The sequence below is a fragment of the Chaetodon trifascialis genome, chromosome 8 (genome assembly GCF_039877785.1).
Source record: "Chaetodon trifascialis isolate fChaTrf1 chromosome 8, fChaTrf1.hap1, whole genome shotgun sequence".
Lineage (NCBI taxonomy): Eukaryota > Metazoa > Chordata > Actinopteri > Chaetodontiformes > Chaetodontidae > Chaetodon > Chaetodon trifascialis.
Window position 1 is genome coordinate 13,019,746 of NC_092063.1, and position 23,781 is coordinate 13,043,526.

Consider the following 23,781-nt stretch of genomic DNA (forward strand, 5'->3'; position numbering starts at 1 on the left):
GTCCTTTTGCATTTCCCCCCCCCAAAAAAAGCATTTGCAAGACTTAATTTTGCTTTTGCAAAAAAAAGTCATTGCAAAAAGTCAAAACAGTTGAGATTATGTAGTATTTCAAAAATACTTTATTAACATGTTTGTCTCATCCAGACATTCGGCAGATCCCACTCCTGTTTGTAAAGCATCATCACAATCAACATTTTCTCTTGACTTATGGTGTTTGACATTACAGACGTAGAGGCACTGTCCAGGAAATAGCCCAAGCCCACAACATTCTGATCTCTGTGGGTCTGAATGTACTGGTTAAAAGATCAAATCAGGGACTATTAAATACACTTGCAGTGTTTTTTCATGACAGACTGGTTATGTGTTATTTATTCCATTTGACACAGAAGCTCACACAGACTGAGACGATGAGGTGCTTTGATGACTCTCACACATCGTGATGAGAATACACTTCTGGAGAGAATTACTTAAGGTTAAAATGTGATGCGGCCACTGATAAAGTGGGCTTTCAGACTTTAATCCCAGTCCTGGGGCAGTTTCTTCTTCAAATCTCCCATCAACAGCACCTTTATGATGCACCGGTGTTATAAAAACATAACAAAATGTACTGTTTCGGTTTTGAGGCCAAACACACCGATATCAGTTGGCCCCATTTCAATCATCTTTAAGGGCCACTCAATAGAAAACCTTTACTGGAAACTGGCCTCCGCACTCCAATCTCAGTTCAAATAGTCAAGAGAGGTACTGATCTGGTGAGCCAAACTGAGGAGATGGCACATTTGCACTGATATCTGAGCTGTCAATCACGTTGTCAGTTGGATTTATTAAAACTTTTATACACAGAATGGGCCTACTATATGTCTAAATATCCAGGTGGCTGTACACAGCATCTGTTATCCAACCTGGAGGTTACAGTGTTCACAAAATCCAGTACACAGTGATGTGAAATGACTGTATACTGGATCTGAATCAACAGCACAGTTCAGACAGCAGGCTTGTTTGGGGAAAGCATTGGTGACGTCTTGGTAGAGGCAAGTCTGTCAGAGTGTGAATGTGACTGAGCGCATTGTGTCCGTGACAATAGACCACTGTCTCCAGTGCCAGTTTAAGCTGTCGCCATGGTAGAGAGACGGAGCAAGGTGCAGTCCAAAACCTCCCCACACAAATAGCCACTGCTGCTTCAGTTTATGTAGGTTTCAGTGGATTAACGCAGTGTGAACATGCTCTAAATTTAGTCCTTTATGTCAGAAGAGAAAGCTGGAGCCCTGCTGGCTCAGCACTTGGTGAAATAGGACTTTAAGGGTGTAAATTAATAGTGGTATGACAATAGATGGATTGTGACTGAAGGAGAATGAGTGATACATACAGGTTCCAGAGAAGCAGGGCTTCCATACTAATTAAAGCGAAACTAAAACTGGCTGCGACTTCCAGCCATGAGAGCGTAACAGGCAGAGGGCACGTGAGCTACAAGACACTTCTCTGTAAACAATCATAACAGAGGCAGACGCATGATGTAAAGTATATGCACATATAAATACAAACATACATTCATATAGGAGGAAGGGGGCGGGTCCTTCACGCAAACAGGCTGGTGGAGGAGAACCAACTAACAAACAGTGTGTGAGTAGCAGAAGAAGTAGAGTTTTTAAAAAAGGCTGATTTGTATTGCTTTTAAACAGGTGTGTCAGTCTTTCATATCCTTCTGTGGCATATCTGCATCTGTGAAGTAAGTATAGTCCACGGAAGCCATTGATTTAAGGTTTCACAAAGTGGAAGGGGGAGTCCTCCCTCAGGTGCTGATTGGCCAACAAACTCCGTCCCTTCACAGTAGCTGGCAGCCGCTCCTCTTCTTGCGCTTGCGGACCTGCAGTGCTGCTCTGGTGGCCATCTCAAACACCTCCCGCACGCCGTCCTTAGTCTTGGCGGAGCACTCCAGATAGCCAAAGGCACTGATGCGGTTGGCCATGTCCCTGCCCTCCTCAGACTTAACCGGCTCCTGCAGGTTTAATGTCCAGACAGAGGGTTAAGATGACGCTGTGGGCAAAGACATTCAACGTATAGATTATACACAGAAACACACACCTGCTTCATCTTGGCCAGCTCCCTGCGTGTGTGTTCATCATTCCTAAGGTCCTTCTTGTTACCCACGAGGATGATCGGGACGTTGGGACAGAAGTGTTTCACTTCAGGCGTCCATTTCTCTGGAATGTTCTCTACAAGAAAAAAAAAACAAAAAACACTGAATCCACTGCACAGCACATTCCAGACGTTTCTCCCTACAAGGACAGCTGGGAGAGGCCTTGTCGTTTTCCCTGTGACTGTACAGACAAACATTGAGAGGTCACTGACCCGTCTCTGATACGTGGGCGAGTCTGCCAGCCAAAAATTGGCGCAGTCCAGAAAGAGATGCCACGCTGTGATAAGTGGGAATACCAGCTGTGGCACTGCCCATATCAAAACACTGTGGGAAAAAGCCCTGGGGCTCAAGTCCCTGTAAACTGTCTGATTTGGTCTTTGAGGGCTAAGAGCACTCAGATTCTGCCCTGAAATACATCTAACATATTCTGTGCATGCTTCCAGAAAGGGCCCTCATAATCTCTGAGCCCCACAGGACAACAGCAGCTGGGTTACAGTCTGAATTAAAACTGGTCTCTAGTAGGGATGCATAGGTCAGAGTCAAGCCATAGCAGACCAATCCTGGGTACTCTCCTGGCTATAGGTATTTAAAGTTTCAGCTTGACAAGGACTGATTCAAACTGCTGTAGCTGAGACAGTCGTGTGGAATTACTTAACTTTCCTGACCTGAGTTACTAAACAGATAAGGAAAGCAGCTAACTGTAGTCATTTAATCATAAGGCAAGAAGGATCTGAATAAGCATTACATTTTCATGAAGTGGATCATTAATTGTACGAAGTCTACACACAAGCAGCAAATGGGGAATTGCAAAGAAAAACACAAAAATTACCAGAAGGAAAAACCTATAAAGAGGATCTGTGCTGATTTTACTGCACTGACAGATGAGCTCTCCTTGTGGTGGAAAATGTGGACATTTAATGGAGCATTAGCCAAAATACCCTCCTGGATGTCTTCAAAAAAGAATTGATTGTAGGTTTTCCAATGCAAATAGTTCTGTATACTCAGAGGGAACTCCCCACCAGCTACTATTCACCTTTATTTAGTATCAGTGCAGCAGGAAAGTGCTGTGTTTTATGGCTTGAATTCAAACGTGGGTCTGAAAAATAGATTCTGTTAAAACTGAAGAAACATAACCAGTTGCCTTGACCTGTTGAGGTGCCAAGACAAGGGTCAAAAACATAAAGACTCTTTATTTTGATGTGTCAAGTGTTTTCTGTGTCAAGTCTCATGAGCCCAGGCTCACTAAAACTCTTTTGCTTTTTAACTCTAGAAGAATGACTGTTCTGGGACACAACAATCTTGTAACTGTTTGTATCCAGCCTTACCTAAACTGTCAGGGCTGTCTATGGAGAAGCACATGAGGATAACGTCTGTGTCGGGGTAGGAGAGAGGCCTCAGTCTGTCATAGTCCTCTTGGCCCGCTGTATCCCACAACGCTAACTCCACCTTAAACAAACGACAGCAGGATTGAGAGGGTGAAAGTGAACAGAGGCAAAGAGAATATGGGCATCAAGAGCAACAGAAGAGTAACTGGAGAGAGGAAGGAAAAGCAATTCATTCCTCTGATATCAGGCCTAAAAGGCAACTCCCCAGGAGTGGAGATGGCTCCTGCCGGCTTTACTTAGGCTGTTAATCAAACGGTTTGCAATCCCAGAGTGCCTGATCCGATCAAGATTAAACAAATGCCAAGCAAATGATCATTTGCTCGAGCTGTAGCACATGCCACAGCACCATATACACCGTAGCCTAGAAGTGTCACCATGCCTCATCATACAACTTTTGTATGTAAAAGCCCCTAAATGGCAGCGGTTTCTTAGTTTATCCTGCACCCTGATGATTTAAATCGGCAGTAACCTCACCCGCATTACAACACAGCTGGAAAACTGTGCCCGGTACAGCTGAGAACTGGGTAAAAACAGTCCTAATAGTCCCCCAGAGAGCAACTACACAGTATGTTAGCACTTCATCTGGACTTTTCTGACGTCTCCCTACAATCATGTGTTGCCAAGTCTCGCTTGTTGGCAGACAAACTAGTTACATTGGCAAGACTGGTCAGCCACACTGCCTTCTAAATTATAGTCTCACATCGACAGGACATTTTCCACAGCATATGAGAGACTGGGCTGAACTGTTCCACATCTTCTGTTTCGGAAGGTCGGCAGCACCACACCATGACAAACCTGTGTCCATTTCTGGTGCTTTTCAATTCTTTTACCACTAGGTGTCTCTCAGGAGCCTCATCTGTAGTTTATTTTACCACCATGCCCTCTTTTCAGCCTTCTTGTAACCACAACTAAATATAATCAAAGAATGATAAGTAGGGGTCAGTTCAACGAGACGCTGACTTGTATGCAATATTTCACTACACCAAATAGTTTTTTTTTTAAGTCTTTATACCATATTTGAGAGGAGAACAGTCAACTTTGTATTATACAGGACAGGAAACTGGAACAGGAAATGGGACATTAGTCATGATGCATGTGTGACGGGGGGTTGCAACACTGAGCAGGAAGGTGGCACTGATCCATTTCCTGTTGTTGGCTGGGGGTCTGCTGCTTTATAACAATGAAAAGACCCCAGGATTTACTTGTAATAAGCACTTCTCCCAAGCAGCCATGATGGCACGTGGTCTCAACAAGCAGAGCCAACAGGTTCACGTCTTTAACACTACAGCAGCAGTTTCAGTGTGTCACAGAAACCTGCCTCATCCGAGGACTGTTTCTCACCACTGCAAGGACAAGTCCTGCATTGGAAATGCTACTGCAGCAGAAGTACAGAAGCATTATTGGCTAGATTTACTTAAGGGATCAAAGCAAAATACTTGTTCTGCAGTAACATGTTGCCTGTGACTGACACATTACCATATATGACATTATTAGATTGCTAATACCGATGGAACAATATGTACACAGCATTTGACTGAGTTTAGAGGGGTGAAGTCTCTTTGGTGGAACTTCTATCAAGTCAGACATCAAAACATGAATACAAGTGGTTTAGCACAATCATAAAGAAGCATAAAGTCGATTAAGTACTCAAGTAAGTACAAGTATACTGCAAAGTACTGTGATAGAGTAAACGTACTTAGTTACTTTCCACCATTGCTAGTTATTCATAATCATCAACACAACACAAAAGCACAAAGTACCTGTTTGCCATCCACTTCAATGTCAGCGATGTAGTTCTCAAACACAGTGGGGACGTAGACCTCTGGGAACTGGTCCTTACTGAAGACGATAAGCAGACAGGTCTTCCCACACGCTCCATCCCCAACTATCACCAACTTCTTCCTGATGGCTGCCATCTGCAAACAGAACACGCTGAGGTTAGTCTATATATTAAGGACTGAGATGCATAATAATGACCAAACAATCCGTAGACTGTGAGAAACAAGCCTCTTCAGGCAGTGGAAAGAGACAGAACAATGAAACCAGAAATAGGAAGAGTGAGAACAAGTGAGGGGGAAAAATGAGCTGATGGAAGTCTGTTTTGGAGCCGCACCCTCTTCCCTTTCCTGTGTGTGAGGAGGAAAACAGACTGGAGCTGAGGGTTCAGCTCTGGGATGAAGCAGCTGTGGGAGGAAAGGGAACAGTGCTGGGAAAGCTGCAGCCTCAGTGCTCTGCACGCTGCTGCACATGCATGGCCTCTGACACAATCACATCAAAACCGATCCTTAATGTGTCACCTCTACAACCCTGTGGCAACATGATCTACGCTCTTACCGGGTTTCCTTGACACCTTCTGTATTGCACACAAATTCTCTCCCAGTCTCTGTGCTTGTATCCCCTGAAAGGTGTGTATATGTGATTGAAACGATATGGTCATGCACACAATCACGCACGAATCAATAGCCATCTCCCACAAGCTGACAATAATGGAGAGAAGGCAGTAGGAGATGAGACAGCGTGCTGGCTGCCTGCCAGCGGCATGAGCCTTCGCTGATCTAAGACTACCTGGACCCAAAACCAACACCTCTACCATCACACACACAGCGTCCAGCACAGCTGAGAGCTACATGCAAATTGTTTGAAGCAGCTATGATCAGTAGATTTATATTAACAATGGATCATATGACTACTTCCAGTGGAGGCTGCATAGAACCCTTACCAACACGTGATCCTGAGCGTTGTTAAGTCCAAAAGTCAAATTATATTAAAAAACGATAGATGTAATCATTTCCAAAATTCACAACGTTTTTGTCAAACAATGCATTCTTCTTCAATCCATATTTGTTGGCGTTTAGCCTTTCAAAAACACACCTGTATTAGCAAGGCGGTCGAGCACCAATCTTAGAGTTATTACTTGGGTCCTTACAAAAATTACATAAAATTGATAGCATTAATCCAGATATATGCATCAAGTGTATGCAGGGTCGGGGCACTTTGGCCCACAGTCTTGATGACTGTGCTAAAATAAGTGAGTTCTGGTGGGTCATTCGTGCTGCTACTGTTGAGAAATTATTTCTACCCCTAGCTACCCCTTGATCCAAATGTTTTTATTTTGGGAGTACACCCAGGTTCCGTAATATATACAGAGACACAAACAAATTCCTCTTGGTATCTTTTCACTACAAGTAGTGACTAAACACTGCACTAAAGGAGAGATAACATCAGACTTATTCACAAATTGGCTTTAAACACGACCCCAGACAAATGATAATGTTGCTCTGCATCTGCTGGACGTGTCTATAAACAATTGCTTGCTATTAAGTTTGCCATACAAACTTAAAAGGTGATAACACGCGTCAGTGCTGTGTCCATAGCTTGTTTCTCCAGTCAAGTGGCCAAAAGTTAGTCAGTTACAACAGGTTTAAGGAGCTTTTAAGAAAAATAGTAAAACAACTTCTGTGGAATTAAACAAAAAGTGATTGAAGAAAACAAAAAAATCACAGCATGTTTGAAAGTACTAGGGGTGCACCGATCTGATATTGGTATCGGTATCAGTCCCAGCCTACAAACTCGATGGCTACTTGCAATGCCTGCGCAGTAAATGTTCCAAGGGGCGGTGGTAAAATGTCAAGTTATAACACAACCACAAAACTCTCAGGCCTCACGCACTGGGCGTGAGACACACGCATTTCAACCTGTTCACACGCCACACTTTGTATTTCTCACGCAGAGGAATTAACAGAATAACGTCCACCAAGTTGCACCGCTATTTTTTATAACAGTGGAACAGGTAGAGGAATTAGTGATGTGTCGGTCGCGGACGAAACTGCTCTTAGAGTCACTCTCTGAAGTGAACGATTGGAGCCGGCTACTGTCTGGGAGCCGGACTGGGAGCCGCTTTGTTTATTTTTTATTTTTTCTCGACTTTTTTCTGTTCAAGCTGCACAAAAGAATGATCCCAGTCTTTTCCACACAATGAGAAATACCATTTGTTAGGTAATTCAGCGCTGTTTTTCTGTATCGGATCGGTATTAGCCAATTACTCAACTTCAGATATCGGTATCAGAGGTGAAAAAAGCGGATTGGTACATCCCTAAAAAGTACTTCTTTCATCATCAGCACAGATCAACAAATAAACTATAAGCTCTGATATCTCTAGCAGTACTTTTGTGCCATGTGATGGTAAACAGATTTGTATAAACAGCTGGTTCTTCTGAAATGGTCTGTGGGTGGGCTGCATAGGTGGCTCCTCTATGCAGAGTGACCAAAACTATTATTCTGTCATTTAAGAGAAATCCTGCACGACCCATTAGATTTTCTTCAGACAATGAGGCCTAAAAATAACCAAGAGCACCCGGGTGTTCATGTATGTTCAAGAATGAAATCCACCTCAGCCATTTTCACCTTCACAAACTGTAACAGCAGCTACCATTTTCACCACAAGAATAAAAAGACGATTGTTCAGTTTGCTTTTTCCTCCCATGTGTTAAATCAGGCCAGTGTGTGTTGTCAAGTTGTCTCAGGAGAGAGCCACCTGTTCTCTGTGATAGCAGGCTGCTGCTACTCCATACATCATACTGTCACTGCCAGAGGGAGGATGCAAACACACACACACACACACACACACACACACACACACACACACACACACACACACACACACACACACACACACACACACACACACACACACACACACACACACACACACACACACACACACACACACACACAGCTTCAGAAAATGGGTCCAGTCCTGCAAATCTTGTGCTGTGACAAAACAATGCAGCTTATTGACGATGCTGCTAGCTCTCACAGCTTGCAGCCTCCGGTGACAGTGGCAGCACATGGTGTTTAGTGGGGATAATGGCCCCGTCCCTTTGCATTGATGTGTGCACCCTGTGCCAGAACAAGGACAAGAAGAGGAACTCCAAGGACTTCTTTCCTACATGAGAGCTGATTGTAAGGTGTGTTCTGTCACCGTTCAAATGTGGCCTGAAATAATTCACTTAAACACTGATGCAATATATGGTTATATAATATTCATACATGATGTACAGTAATAATAAAACCACTAGCACTTTTAGTGAATTTACATGTAATATCTCAATAAAACAAGCGCACTATTTATACAAATAGCCCCATTGGACAAAACAAGACATCCGAAGATCTGGCAACCGTTTTCTAAATCAAAAGGAGTATTCAGTTAATCGAGATGGACGAAGAAGACAAGGAGGTATGTTGGCACAAAAAAAAAAAAAAGACCTTAAAAAATAGGTTAGGAAATCAAGACAAGTGACATTTTGGTCTATGAAAGATAGAGGTGAATGGAAAGTGTCAAGGTTTATGCATTTATTATGAGCTCATGAACTAACTCTTAGTAACACTTCCTGCAGGTGGCTCACAGTAAAAGCTTTCCAGTGAAGTGAATAGAGCGTGACTTATGTTAAACAAATCTGCAGGAAGTGCTCAGTTAACCAGAAGACTGATGATTTGTTAGGTGAGCATCTGCAGGTGCTTCATGTATTTTAGTGGATTTACCCTGTGTCATTTCTGTACTCATTTGCCTGCCTCGCTTCCTTTCTTTGCTTCCTTTCAGTGACCTCCTGGTGAGACGTAAACAGTTGTGATGGAGGACAGAAAATGAGGAAGACAACTGGAATGCACCTATTTTGTCATTTTCTCTGTGGGAGAAAAGAACCTCTCGCCTGGGCCAGATGAGCTCAGATCTGCTTCCACACTGTTCAATAATCCATCAATAATCATCACAAGTCAACTGAGTGTGATGTGGTAGATTTATGGTGCATATCCAAAACAGCATACAATAAACTAAGCTGGTCCCAGGAGTAGCTAAAGCAAACTCTTTTATGCTCTATTCATAACTCCTCGTAGTGTGGGCTCAAACTCAGACCACTCCTGAGCTTCATGTTATCTTCCTGTGCACCTCTGTTTCTGATTTTCCACTACTGTACATCATTTCCCAGATGTAACGGTGCCCACACTCCTCAGTCACTTGGCATCACATGACATATCAGCTGGGTCTCATGCACATTCCACCCTCTGCCTCGACATGCTATTTCATGTTATTATATTTTGGAGCACATCAAAAAACTAAATGCATAGTAATAAAGATGAACGATTACGTTGATTATGAAACATGATTGAGTGATCATCGCTGCGTGGATATGAAGTGAATATTCTCACTGGTGGCACCAAGACATTTTCCTCATCCGCTTCAGTACATCCTGACTGTCGGCATGGTGCTTAACTTCATGTTGTGGTTTACATGAAGAACAGCATACACTGTAAGTAACATACATTTGTCCTGTGTAAAAGGTAGCGCAGAGTATTTCAACCATTGATAAAACATATTTGTGATGTACATCGATGGGTTTGCATGTTGTCTTATCCTGTCTCCTGTTTCACCCTTGTCTATACCCCCACTCGTCATAACACAATCATACGCTGTGCTCTTTCACTGGCCATGAATCCTCCCGAATCAACATTTATGTAACGATTACTCAAACATCTCTACCATCACTTGCCCTTCACCACTGCGCTTCTTATTCTTCAGCAGACCCTGCATGACTGACCAATATTAGCTGTGAAATCATACATGATGATATGTTGAACTATTGTGTCTCTATCCAAATTTCTTACTGATGTTCATAAACAGAGTCAGGCTGCTTTACCAAAGCCATCAGAGGGACAGATGCACTCCAACCAGGGGTTAAGGTGGCGACCCCAGACCGCAAAAGAAGACACTGGAGGAAGCCTAAGTGGATCTGGACCATATCAAGTGCTCCTAACAACAGCCAGTGCAATCAAGGTGACAGAGTGAGCCTCTGGTTAGAGCTGGCATCAGCAAGATGGTTTTATCAGCTATGGGCCAACACCTTGCCATTCCTCTGCATGGTGTGGAACCTTCACTCAACAAGGAGCAACAAGAACTCCTCAAAATGTATACATCACCTGTGTGAATCCACAGGCAGACAAGGACAAATCTGCATCCACTGTGTGTTGATGTCCGAGTAACCTCTCATCACAGTTCATTAATCTCCTGAGCTGAAGCAGATGACCCAGTGTGCATAAGTTTCGTTTTATCTTGATCATAGAGGGTGTTATAGATTTTGATTCAGTGATTATTCATATATCGTGCTTGCTTGTGTTCTTGGTTAATATTCACAAAAACAGCATATCAAAGGGGGGGGGGTATAGGGGGGTGTAGAGTTTGTTCAGATAAGAGAGGCCACATCTTGTTTGCCAAGTTTGTAACACCCAAGGCCGTATAAAAACCTGATGAAGTTGCTTATCAGGACTCATTCCTCCATTTGACAGTGGGCTCATAATCCTACATGTTTTGAGTAAAACCTTTGGATTTAAGAGTTTTGCCAGAGCACTGAGTCTCATGCACATTCCACCCTCTGCCCCACATGGTATTTCAGTCACCATTACTGTATGTCGAGAAGGACATCTAAAAATCACAAAAAAATTCAATCCATAATTACAAAACTAACTGATCACAGGGACTATGAGACATGATCATAAGTGAGCGGCCAGCTCCTTGAGTTTTTCTCCTCAGGTCTCTTCAACTGAGCTTTATTAGCACAAGGAGGAGTCCAGCACAACCAGATCCTCCTCTTAATTTACTTCAAGTCACACAGTGTGTGATTTCCATGTTCATTTTAACAAAAGTGTACCCTCCATGAATCCTCACTCACTCACACACACACACACACACACACACACACACACACACACACACACACACACACACACACACACACACACACACACACACACACACACACACACACACACACACACACACACTGCAACTTATACTTCAGCAGACACCCACATGACAAAGTGGAGGTTGTATGATTTGATGTGAATATTGTAGATATCAGAACAATAGGACACTTTTCATCCATTCAAGTAAGTTTAATTGCATCTGAAAATTATACTTAAATGTTATTAGTTATATTCCAAAGGCTAAAACTGACCTCATTAAAAGCAAATGAAAGACACCGAAGAATCACATCTCATAGTGCCTGCAGCGATTCATTGTTTTGCCATTTGCTTTTTATTATGACACTCTACTTTGTGTTATATTCAACAATCAATAATTAAGTGTGCCCTGGATTTTATGCTGTGGTAAGTGGGGCTCTGTTAGTGTTAGTGGAAAAAAAATTTTAAGAGAAAAACAAAACAGTCCAAATGTGCTCTGAAATGATTTAAATAAGGACAGCGATCCGCGTGATGTGAAATTACTCGCAGAAACAGCACTGAACTGGATAGACGAGAGCTGTGTAGACCCAGCCAGTCACATGACAGTTACAGCTGCATCAGTCTCCGTGCTACAAAAAGAACAACGAGAACCCAAAAATGCACTGAAGCCAGACAGGTGAGCCAGAGTATCCATGCAGAAACATATGGTTAACTGTGCACGCACGCACATGCACACACACAGAGACAGGCCGTATTAGCGTGCAGGAGACTGCGTGTTCACACGTGTCTTAGGATGAATGATCCTGTCTTGCATAATGTTTTCCCTGTGTGTGGTAGCAAAGAACAAAGTTCTCATTCCTGGCACATGCAGCACAAACGCGTTTTTCTCCCCCATTTCTCCTGGGCAGGTTTTGACTCACCCCTGCGGGAGTAACACATTGGCCAGGCTTGTTCGTTAGAAGTGGTGAGGGAAAGCAAGCCACTCTATGAGCTCCGGGGGGGGGGGACAGCAACATAGAAACTTTGTCCTCTTGAAGTGTCATCCAGATTCTAATCACACGGACTGGCAAACTCGAGGTATCTACACCAGGCCTGCACTTAGTGACCCATTTGATTAAGACTAACTTCAAGCCTCCTATTATTACAGTGAATGTCACGTACCAGTCCAGCTCAAGCAGAATCATCAAAGTAAATTGCTTGATATTTCTGTTTTCACCTCAACAAGGTAAATTTCCCAGCTGATAAAATTCCTTTAACATGAAATCCAACTCCTTCAGAAGAAGAGTTCAGAAGATGAAACCAGCAGACATTCACACATTTAATCGATGTGTTTTAAGCATTTTACTCATCACATTATGAAGACATTAGGCATGCTGACTATTTAATGGCCCAATGCATTTCCAATTTTTGTCTTGGTTTCTTTTGGGAATGCCAGCTGTTGAAAAATGCCCTGCTGTGCTTTGTTAAAACGATGGACCAGCACAGACTGAACTATGTGTGGAGACCAGCTGTTTCAATTAATGATACGTGCAGCAGCAAGCAGTGCATTTAGAGCTGCTTTGGGTTATTTAAAAAAAAAAACAACAACTAAGTTTGAGCAGCATTTTGCAGGTGAACGACACTTTTAAACAGTCCAACCTTCCTACCACCAACAATGACAGACACCCATGTCTTTACCTGCGGCTCTATGATAGAACACATTAAAGGAAATTACTTCTTGACCTAATTGTTACATCTCGTTATAACCACATAACCCTCGCCACATTGCTTAGGTCATCCTCAGACCGACTTTAGCCCTACGTGAAAAAAAATACAGCCCACACATTTGTTTAAATGAGGCCAGTCTGGCAAAGCAGCAGGGTGACCTGCGTTTAACTTGGCTCAACTTTTGCTGCAACAAAAAGTGACGTCATTGTAACAAGCACAGCTAGCTGCTGTGTGACCAATTAAACACGTGCAAGCACATATTCCTGGAGGACTGCTCTGCAACATAAACAGCATATTTCTACTGTTTACCTCATCATCGTAGTGAAAAATGAGAAAATAGCTGCTGCCATTACAACTTTTCTGAGTTATGAAAACCTGTCTCAGAGTATTATAAACTGCTGAGCAGTTTTTTGGCATCTGAGCCTTCGAACTGATGGATTTGTTAACTGGACTTCGTCACACAGGTGCCTGAAATGACCTATACCAGAAACAGAGGGTTGTTTTCAATCTCAAAGTTGGTAAATGTTCTTGTGTGGACAAGTCAAGTCTGGGCTTGAACTCTGATGAAAATCTACAGAGCTCTCAATGTGTCACTTCTTCCCATCCAGTCTGACAGAGACGCTCTTTGCCCAAATGCAAAGAGTCAAAACTGCAGCTACGCTGACTAAAGTGTCAGGGTGCATACATAGATATATGAGGTAGATCACCTTCCTTTCCTTTTTCCCCTATTCGGCGAAAGGGAAATACTTCAACATCTCTGACTGAAGATGTTACCAGAACTTACTGAATAAGGACAGATAAAGGTAAATATAGAATGGCAAGAAGATAAACCAACAGGATTTCAGCGGTTCAGCAGACCTGAATCTGACGACAAACGAATAAATACTTGCTGACATTCTTTTGCTTGGAAACCAGCTCTGCCATGATATCCCCCACCCTCATCAAATGTAAACTAACTGTGCACATGCAGGTAACATATGAACAAAACATTTGAGTTGTTCTAGACAAATTTTAACTGAGTGTTAGCAGTTATTGACACACTGATGTGTCAAAGCAGCGAACGCATTCCACAAGATGATTAATAACAGGTCACCGAACGCTCACGCACAACTCTGTCTGACTGTATTAAATGTGGGAGGACGTAAGCTATAAGGAATGTCTCACCCACTTTCAACACCCCTTACCCTGTTCTTCTGAACACACAAGATCCCTCGACCCACCAGTATCTCCCCATCTCCCTCCTGGTTGACATGCTGTGGACATGCTTTTTAAAAAAAAAAAAAAAAAAAAAAAAAAAAAAAAAAAAAAAAGGTGTCAACACTGATGCATCAGAGCTAGATTATCTTTTTTATTCCATGCACTCTTCTGCCTTGACAAAACCTGACCACACCTCCAGACTCCTTTCATTTTCAGACTTGTAGCCTGAAGCCCCAACCAACTTAAAAAATTTCAGCTTTTTCCCCCACATGTGCAGTGGTGCTTCCCAAGTCCTGTAAACAGACTTTAAAGTGTAAAATCTGTGGACTTTCCCTTAAAAGGAAACCAGTCAGGGAGATGCAGGCTGTAGTTTCTCAATGGAGAGCTATTTAGATGACAAACATACTCAGATTGCTTTATTAATTTTAATGGAATTTAATGTAGACCTACTTAAGGCTAAGTGTGCACTGTGGAGCTGTGTAATGTAGGGGAAAGCAAACTAAATATATAATTAAAATACATACATACTGGATCAAACTCTCATTGGAACTGGGGGAGAACATAACTCCTCCATTTCCTAGAGGATGTACCCAGAAAATACTGCTCAGAGTTTTTCATTCTTTCCTTAGAAAACACAACAACCTTTTGCCTGAGGTTGGATTCAGGGGATTCTTGAAGAGAAGTTGAAGCCACGCTAAAATTTTCAAGGTTGAATCACACTTGAGACCAGAAGTGGCTGCTCAGGATCCAGGCCAGGGAAGCGGCTAAAGTCAGAGAACCTAGCAGGAGCCCAAAATAGGACAGCGCCATTGAGACTCCCCCAGCCCAATTTATCACAGTGCACACAGCTCCGCTCAGAGCAGAGGACGAAAGGGAGAAATATCACACAGAATTATCCTTTCATCGGCCCCTGAGCCTCTGCTTGGGTACAAACAGGCTGAAAAGTCGGACGGATGGAGGAAAGGCAGGAAGAAGAGGTGTGGCGGTCCAAACTAGAACATGAGTGTGTTGTGGCACAGCAACAGATATGGAGAAACTTGAAAACACACCCAAGTGTAGTAAGTCAGTCTCTGATTAATATTCTGAGAGTATGAAATTAAAAAAAAGATGAATTAGTCATGGGGTGGACTGGGATTCTGTTTTCAGCACACGCTGCTGTTATGTTGATGGCTGGACTTACTCGCCCATTACTTGCTCCTTTAGCTCCCTCTCTTCTAGTCATCCTCCTCCAGGCTCTTTTTCTCACTCTGCCCTCGTCTCTTCACTTACTCTCTCCCTCGCTTCCTGTGTTGCAGTGTGATGTCACCATCAGGGAGCTAATGTGGCGTATCCTTAGGGTGCAGCATTCCTCCTTTCCGACTCACACAGCACAAATGAAAGCCAAAGCTGCCACACACGGACGCAGCCTGGAAGGAGTCGCCACCTCACAACACCTCTATGGTTTCTCTCATCTGTCCAGTCCGTCTGTGCCATACAGCTATGTGGAGCATTAGGACACTAAGGGATGGGGATCAATAGCATTTATCGAATATTTTCAAATCCCTAATCCAAGCTCATCAGGTTTACCTTTCAAAATTTGTAAGTAACTGAAGGCAAATATATAAAAACAGTTTTTCGTGGCAGTCTAACAAATGCTCACAACCTGCATCTACAGCATGGAAATGAGAAGAGCAGCATAATAAACAGATTCCGAACTATTAGGTGCATCATATTAAAATGTTGAAATGACATGAATAAAAGTTTAATTGAGGAGGGGCTGCAAGGTTTGATAAGAGCTTTGTTAGTGTCTAAGCTTAATGAATCTGTGTTTTGCCAACCAGGAACTGGATCCAAAATAGAAACCAGCTATCAGGACCCGTCCCTGAGGGCTCTGCTGCTCATGGAACTCAGATGAAGATGTTTAGTTTTCTAAATTGTCCTTTTAGGGATTTCCTGAAACTGCGTGCACCATGATCCAAACGGGAAACTCTCCCAGAGATTAACTGTTGTCCCTGGAGGTTGTTCTCATCTGCTTGCTGTATGTGCGTGATACACCCAACAGCATACAGACACCATTTTTCCATGCAGACATGTTTGTCGGTCACCGTCAGATGACTAGGAAACAGAAACTGTCTGAACTCAGCATTTTCCTGTGGTCCGTGCGTGACAGAAACTGCAGTCAAATTAGCTTTCAGTATGACACCGTCCTCCTTGGAAAGCACCACTGATGGAAAGTCGTCCAGACTAATCTAAGACAGGATACTGTGGAGCATTGTGTTTGAACACCTCGGCAGATAAGCACCTATAGCTTAACAATGGAGTGAGTGTGAGCTGAACGGATGGAAAAACTGTCATCCGAGCAATCCCCTTCTGTCCTTGCACTACTTCCGAAATCTCTGTCTGGGAGATCTACTAAAAGCGTACTTCACCATCCCTGAAGCTTGAGCTGGCATGTACAATAAGTGAAAAGTAAAACACTCATTGTAGGTTCTGGAAGACAGCATGCCAATGGGGAACAAAATGAGGAGCAGTACCAGGGTGAAATGGCCTCTGGCAGTCGTGGCGTACAGTGTATGGAGTTTTTGAGCCGTAACAGTTTCCCGTGAAGGCTTTCGTACTGACCTACTGAGCCATTCAGCTGTCTTCTGAGATGACCTCAATATGGCAAGAAGAAAAGAATGAGAGCTTACATGCTAAACATGTCAGCTCTGTCAACATGATACACCATGTCTTATTTTAATTTGAAATTTAGGGTATTTACATTATTTTTAGGGATGTTCTGATCAAGTTTTTTTTTTTTTTGGCTCTTTAATGCTGAGTACCTGCCAGAGCCTGATCTCATACTTAAATGTTGATTAAATATGTATCTGACACACTGAAACACTTGTAATCATTGAAGATGATGACTGTTCTTTTGTGTACTAATTTGGTGGCCAACCTCCCCTATAAAACACTGCAGGAAACCATGATGTTATTTTATTTGATGAGTGAACGTCCCAATGTTTTAGAGCTAAAATAAAATGTTGACCAAACAATTTTCTTAACAGATTAATCATTAAAGTACATTTTCACCAGTCACACTCTTTGATTTATTTGACTGTTGGTCTGACAAATGAAGAAATGAAGATGTCACATTGGGCTCTGGGAGACTGTGTTGGGCATTTTCTACTATTTTCTGACATTTCATGGATCAAACAATTAAATGAGAGAATTATCATCAAATTAATAAACAAAAAAATGCCACTAATCACCACAACCCAGATTCCAAAAAAAAGCTGGGACGCTGTGTTAAACATCAGTAAAACTGAATGTAACAATTAGCCAATCCTCTTTATGATATGTCAAAGAGGATTAGCTAATTGTCACATATTCAAATTGAAAACAATATGACAACAATATATTTAATGATTTACCTCATTTGCCTTATTCTTAATTTGATGCAGTAACATGTTTTAAACAAGTTGGGAGAGGTGTGAGTTAAGACTGGGAAACTTGTGGAACGCTCTGAAAAACACCTGTTTGGATCATTCCACAGGTAAACAGGTTCACTGGTAACAGGCGATAGTATCATGACTGGGTATGAAAGGGGCATCCTGGAAAGGCCCAGTCGTTCACAAACAAGGACGGGGCGAGGTTCACCACTTGAAAATTTAAGAATGTTTCTTTACACACAATTACAAGGAATTTATTTCTAGACCAGACCTGTCTCCCATTGAAAATGTGTGGCACATTATAAAGCACAAAATATAACAACAGAGACCCTTCAATGCGCTGATATGATCTGCCTGGTTATTATAGTTACACTACTATTTCTTTCTGCATATTCTGCTGTGTTTAACTAGTCCTACACCATTGTTCCTGATATACAGCTTTTGGCAAGAAATATATGTAATTTGGGCTTTCTTGTTCTTGCGCCAGATGTCTGGACAAACATTTACCCAATCAATGTTTTGCAAGGATTCCTCTGTGAGTGTGTGAGAGACACAACTCTTTTCTTTTTGGCATACTACCCCCCACCCCCCCAATCTACAGTAACTGTACGTGCAGACAATACCACTGACATCACTACCTTTCCAACCCTATACAACCCACTTCACACAGAGCGGCTCTGGATTTCATCACTTAGTGGAGTGACAGTCAAAACCACACCAGACACCATGACTTCTGCTTTTTGTGGTGAATCCACAACACTTGCTTACACTGCATTGGCACTAATTTTTTGTGTGTGTGTGTGCAGCTTCCACTTCTGACCACCACCTGCAAACAGCTTGGTCAGCAGTCAGCTGTTCAGCTACAATGACATCATAGTTTCTCTTGTAGTAGCCTCATAAAGAAGGACACACACACACACACACACACACACACACACACACACACACACACACACACACACACACACACACACACACACACACCAGAGAAGATGTAGAAAAGCACTCCTCTCCTGCGTGTACATTTCCCTTAAACGGCCTGAGTGACAGCGTGGACACAAAAATGGGAACAGTGGACAAAGACTTCTGCAGGGTGTCGCTTTAGTTCAGATGCCGGGAGTTTTGTTACGGGGAACAAGCCAAGACAAGGGGACAGGGCTGTGTGAGACACGGGTCTGCGCTACAGTGGCCGAGAAGCACAACAAGGGTGTGGTGAGTCCGGGAGAGGAAAGTACTCACGACACACGCATGGTTCAGCAGTTATTCAGGGAGGCAAACAAAGCTCTGGACAGCACAACCAAACGGAAACGGTCTCTCAGTCGGTAGCCTGAAAGTCATATGTTTGCCTCCCGTGCTGAAAAAACAAAACAAAAACCACCCGATACCAGCAGCTCCCGTCTACTGGCCAAACTGGTTTCTGAAGTGAAAGAGGCGATGAAGTTTTTCCATCGAGTAAGATGGACTCTGCGTGCCTTCACAGCTGAGCTCCATATAATTAAATTACGTAATGAAGTACATTATAGATAGAGACAGGGCTGGCTTTGTGTAGGAATGATGAAATGACGAGACAGGACACGGCCAATGGGAACCAACAGGAGTGTCTCCAGTTTCTATCGCAGCACTTCATCCATTTCGCTGGAAAACTTCTCAACAAGTAACAGGTTTCAACTCGCCGAGCTGCTGCTGTCTGCGCTCATTAACGTCGGTGGTCGTTTTAACTACTTTTCCTTCAAACCTCAAACTCGCTTTAACAACTCGAGATGCTGCAAAATGAAATTAAAGTAACTAAAAAGGGCAATTTGTTCTCTTACCTTTCCCACGGTGTGCTTCAAATACCAAGTACCTTCGTGTTTCCCTCCTGCTGTGGTTCTTCCTCGAAGCAGCTGTTGTCAGAGTGAGGAGTCGGGAAAGGGCCAAGCGGATACTCACAAGACCCTCCCATAATGCTGCATTCAGAATCCCCTCGGAATTTTAAACGTTTCATCGGAAGCTCTGTGGTACTCTAACTGCGCTGCAAAGAAAGACTACTTTAATTAGCGTTTAATGTGACGACTATTTCCTCGATTAATCGATTACTTGTTTTGTATATACGCCATCAAAAAATAGTGAAAATGCCCATTACAATTACCCAGAGCCTTATGCAAATGCATTATTTTATCTGAACGACAGCCCCAAACCCAGAGATACTTATATTCTATTATTTTTACGACAAAGAAGAGCATCAAATCCTCTCACTCGGAAAATATTCAACATTCGATGTTTGCTGTTTTTGCAAGAAGTGTGACAAAATGTTCATGGATTATCACACTAGTTGCTGTTTAATTTTCTGTCATTTGAATTGAATTTGAATTGAAACTGAATTTCTCTCTCATAGTAACCACTAGAAAACCAAGTTGAAGAAATAATGCAACATCTAAGCATCTACATTTGGCATTATTATGGGGAAAAAACACATTTTAAGAATGTACAAGCCAGACTGTTTTGTACACGTTCAATTTTTTTTTCCTCATTTTGCCCTCGCCTGCATGCTCTCTGACTGTTTTCCCTTGAAAAACATGATACCACATCAGTCAAGAGTTCTACTAACACGCACATGCCACATTTTGCTCACGTCTCTTATATTTCCTTAAAATGTAAGTCAAGTCCTTGGCAGGTCAGACATAAATAATTGAGTCAGCACCTTGACAAAAAAGAGCTCTGATAGGCTTTTGCACTGCTGTTGTGTGCAACACCCAAAGACAAAAACTGTCCATCAATTTCATACTCAACTAATTGAAGGACTTCCTATTTTACATGTCTCACACATAATGAAATACACATCATAAGTAAAGAATATGCTGTTGTACATTTGGAGCAGAGGGTCAGATACATAGCACATTCTTCCTCAAGAGCACGAGACTTGATTTAAAAAAAAAAACCCGACTGTACTTGAATGTAGCACAGTGTTTGAGAGTTTACCGCCTGCACGCTATTGGCTGAGAGGATTTAACCGTTACAAGGTCCCCTCCCTCTTACGGTTAGAGAATAATGACATCATTTAATGATGAAGGATGTCTGTCATTTAAATCGTCAGCATGAGTTTGGTTTTCGGTTATCTTACAAGCAACTTTTTGGTTTTATTCTTTCTTTTGCAAAATCTTATCACAATAATTTTAATTATTATTATTCCTTCTTGTGTAAGGAAACGGACTTTGACCCAAGGCGCTTTTCTCCCACAGCGCAACAGGAAATCACACCACAGGGATTTGAGTATTTTAACATGCCATTTTCTCGAAGAGGTCGTAAGTTCATTCACCCCGGAATGCAGTACACTGTAAAAACACTGCAGCTCCAGGGTAACATTTTCTAACCTACAGTAGGCATCTTATCAACCCACAGTAGACTATTATAAACACTCAACTCTTATCAGTCAAATGAAGAAGTTTAATGGCACCCAAAGAAAAACACCTGGCAGCCAATTTCAAATGCATTAGTTTTGCTCCTCAAGGGGGGAAAAAGAGCCAAAACAAAGACTTAGTTGTTAAGAAGCTAGAACCACAAGCTTTCACAACAAACTGGATGTCTGTTACTTCCCTGTGTCCTGGCTCTCTGACAGTAATTTGGACAGGTCTCTGCAGTTTCCATGGTAATACCACATACTGTAGTTTGAAATAAAACACAGCGGCACCTCCCAGTCCCATAGATTACTGATGCTATTTCTGTATACTGTCTGGGAGAGGGGAGCTGCAGGCTGATACGCGTTGACTGCAGAAAGATGAGTATTTGAAGCGCAGCTGCAGTTCAGAGAGAACTTAAAGGTGCAGCCAGCGATGCGAATTCAGTACACATTTTATCAAATAAAACAAATATCTCCTCACTGCCCGTTTTGTGTGTGTGCTGAATAAATTCTGGTGTTTATACTCAGCCCTGCCTCTGAACATGGGAAACAAACAAAGTGGCACAGACTGAGCCACACACAGCCAATCAGCGACAGCGGTTTCACTCCGACCTCTGCCTCTTCTTCTGCTTCTGCCTGCTGCTCTCCCTCTTCCTCACCCATGAGGAACAGAGTCGCATCATGATAGTAATGAAATGTAAATAACACTGGAGATATCACTTCGTCAACTGCACGTTCTTTCCCCTGGAATCACGCGTCTTCTCCTGCCGAATGTTATTTATTGAGGCCAACTTACCCTCATGCAGAGGACGCTCTGGATTCCACCATATTCTCTTTTGGTCAGCCCACTTTTTCTTTTGACTTAATCAGTCATCGTCACCTTGGCTGACTGTGAATTTGGAGAGTGTAGCTTCTGGAGGAGCACCTATGGGAGGGGTGTATTGTTATTCCACCTTTGACCTTGCACATGGATTTATAACACCTCTAAAAACTGTTACTTTGACACTAGGCCAGGTGGTGCATCAGCTGAATCTGTACATTTAGATTGAGTCTAAATCAGGCATGTCCAAACTATTCCACAAAGGGCCGAGTGGCTGAAGGTTTTCTTTCCAACCAAGCAGCAGCACACCAGACTTGACTCATTTCATCAGCTGATCGGTCAGACTGTATCCTCTTGATTGGTTGGAGGAAAAACCTGCAGCCACACGGCCCTTTGTGGAATAGTTTTGACATGCCTGGTCTAAATGAATCAAACTTTTCATTTCAATTGAACTGCAGCAATCACTGGATTTGCTTGCAGAGACATAAAAAAAAATCTTCATTAAATCTCTTTTTTAAATTTTCCATTTTTATTGTCATTGTTAGAGGTAGTTGCATCACCATCCACTTGATTCCTCTGAATGGTGATTCAACTGTAATCGGTATCCTATGAGGTTATCAAACAGCACAGTCTTGATTGTTATTGATAGAGGCTGAATGATGTGCAGATATCTCCCTTTACATCCTTGAAGACGAACAAGAACTATACCGTGGACGAGGGGCATGTCCAGAGCCAGGCCTGGGGTGGCCACCTCAAATGCCCCCATCATCCATAAGTATGCCTGTCTATCTGCCCAGTCCTGAGAGTGTTAAAACATGAGAGCTCAGAAGTTATCTTAACTTTTGCATTTCTTTTTTGAACAAAATACCCATTTATCACTTTGAGAGGACTGCTCGTGTGTCAGAGGTTGTACGTACATTGACCTGAACCTTTCATTGATCAATGAAAGCATGTGGAATTCAGAATTAAGATTATACGATACAGGACCTTCGCCCTCAGGACTCAACATTCAAATGGAATATAATCTCTGTGAAACCCAGGCTCTGCATTTCTCATATTTATTCCCATGCTAGTCATTATGGATCAGTGAACACAGGAAACAAGACAACAAGCTTGAGGCTGCGGTGAACTACTGAGTCACCCATCACGTCCTGGAGGAAGTTTACTCATGAGAGTGGAGGTGGACTCCATGTCCTCACTTCACCCTTACACCACCAACACAGCTGAAATGTGAGGAGACAGCGACACTTAGTGGTGTTAGATGTGTAATGCAACCTGCGTGTATATCACTGTACAAGGTGATCTTGTGAGAATAGTGACAGAAACACGGAAGACAGGAACCTCTTTCTGTCCTGGCTGTCTGTGTCAGGACAGGAGGTTGTGTGGCTCAGATTCGACCTGTCTGTAGACACCTGAAGCTGCTCAATGCCCCCCTGAATCCACACTCTTCACTTAAGTTTTACAATCTAAATATATGTTCGTATTTTTGTCATCAAAACTTGTATGTATTGTGATTTTCTGCTGATCTTCTTTGTGTGGCATGTCCTTTTCCAGGTCTCCATGGTGGAGAGGGGGTTGTATGTCTCAGGTTCCACTTGGCGACACCTCAAGTTGCTCAATGGTTCTCCTGAATCCACATTCTTCTCATATATAGGTATCAGAAACGTGTGTCATCTATTGCATGTCTGTATGAAAATATAAAATAAAGAGCCACACAAAATAATATGAGTCCAAGACTTTATCAGTAAGTACCAAACAGTCATGTGCTGATGTGCTAATTGTCTCATCTGGTGTTTGAAATTACAGATGTGCTGTTTCACTTTGTGAATGTGATACCTGAGGAAGATGCATCTGTTTTCCCACACACCTGTCCTCCAAGGTGTTCTTTTGGTGATGCTTATCATAAGAAATACCTTTATCAAATGCTTTTTTTTTTGAGAGCAACTTTTTCATGACTGTACCATCAACATTCAACACTCTGCAAAAGTCAAAGTGCATGCAGACCTGACCACTAGAGG

The 23,781-nt window shown here is 42.6% G+C and overlaps 1 protein-coding gene across 1 annotated transcript; it reads right to left on the reverse strand.

Moving 5' to 3' along the window:
* Positions 1-102: 102 nt before the first annotated feature.
* LOC139335391 (rho-related GTP-binding protein RhoA-D) lies at positions 103-19,494 on the reverse strand. The gene is made up of 5 exons (XM_070968981.1): positions 19,379-19,494; positions 5,283-5,438; positions 3,463-3,583; positions 2,083-2,213; positions 103-1,996 (listed from the first exon to the last, which is right to left on the reverse strand). The coding sequence occupies exons 2-5, from the start codon at positions 5,436-5,438 to the stop codon at positions 1,823-1,825; spliced, it is 582 nt and encodes a 193-aa protein (XP_070825082.1). The 5' UTR covers positions 19,379-19,494; the 3' UTR covers positions 103-1,822.
* Between the last annotated feature and the right edge of the window lie 4,287 nt (positions 19,495-23,781).

What these genes read in the sequence shown, in the direction of transcription:
- LOC139335391 (XM_070968981.1), bottom strand. Translation starts at nt 5,438, where the DNA reads ATGGCAGCCATCAGGAAGAAGTTGGTGATAGTTGGGGATGGAGCGTGT. An exon ending in TTGAAGTGGATGGCAAACAG is followed by an intron (nt 3,584 to 5,282) that starts GTACTTTGTGCT and finishes CGTTTGTTTAAG; the next exon opens with GTGGAGTTAGCGTTGTGGGA. An exon ending in AGCTGGCCAAGATGAAGCAG is followed by an intron (nt 1,997 to 2,082) that starts GTGTGTGTTTCT and finishes TTAAACCTGCAG; the next exon opens with GAGCCGGTTAAGTCTGAGGA.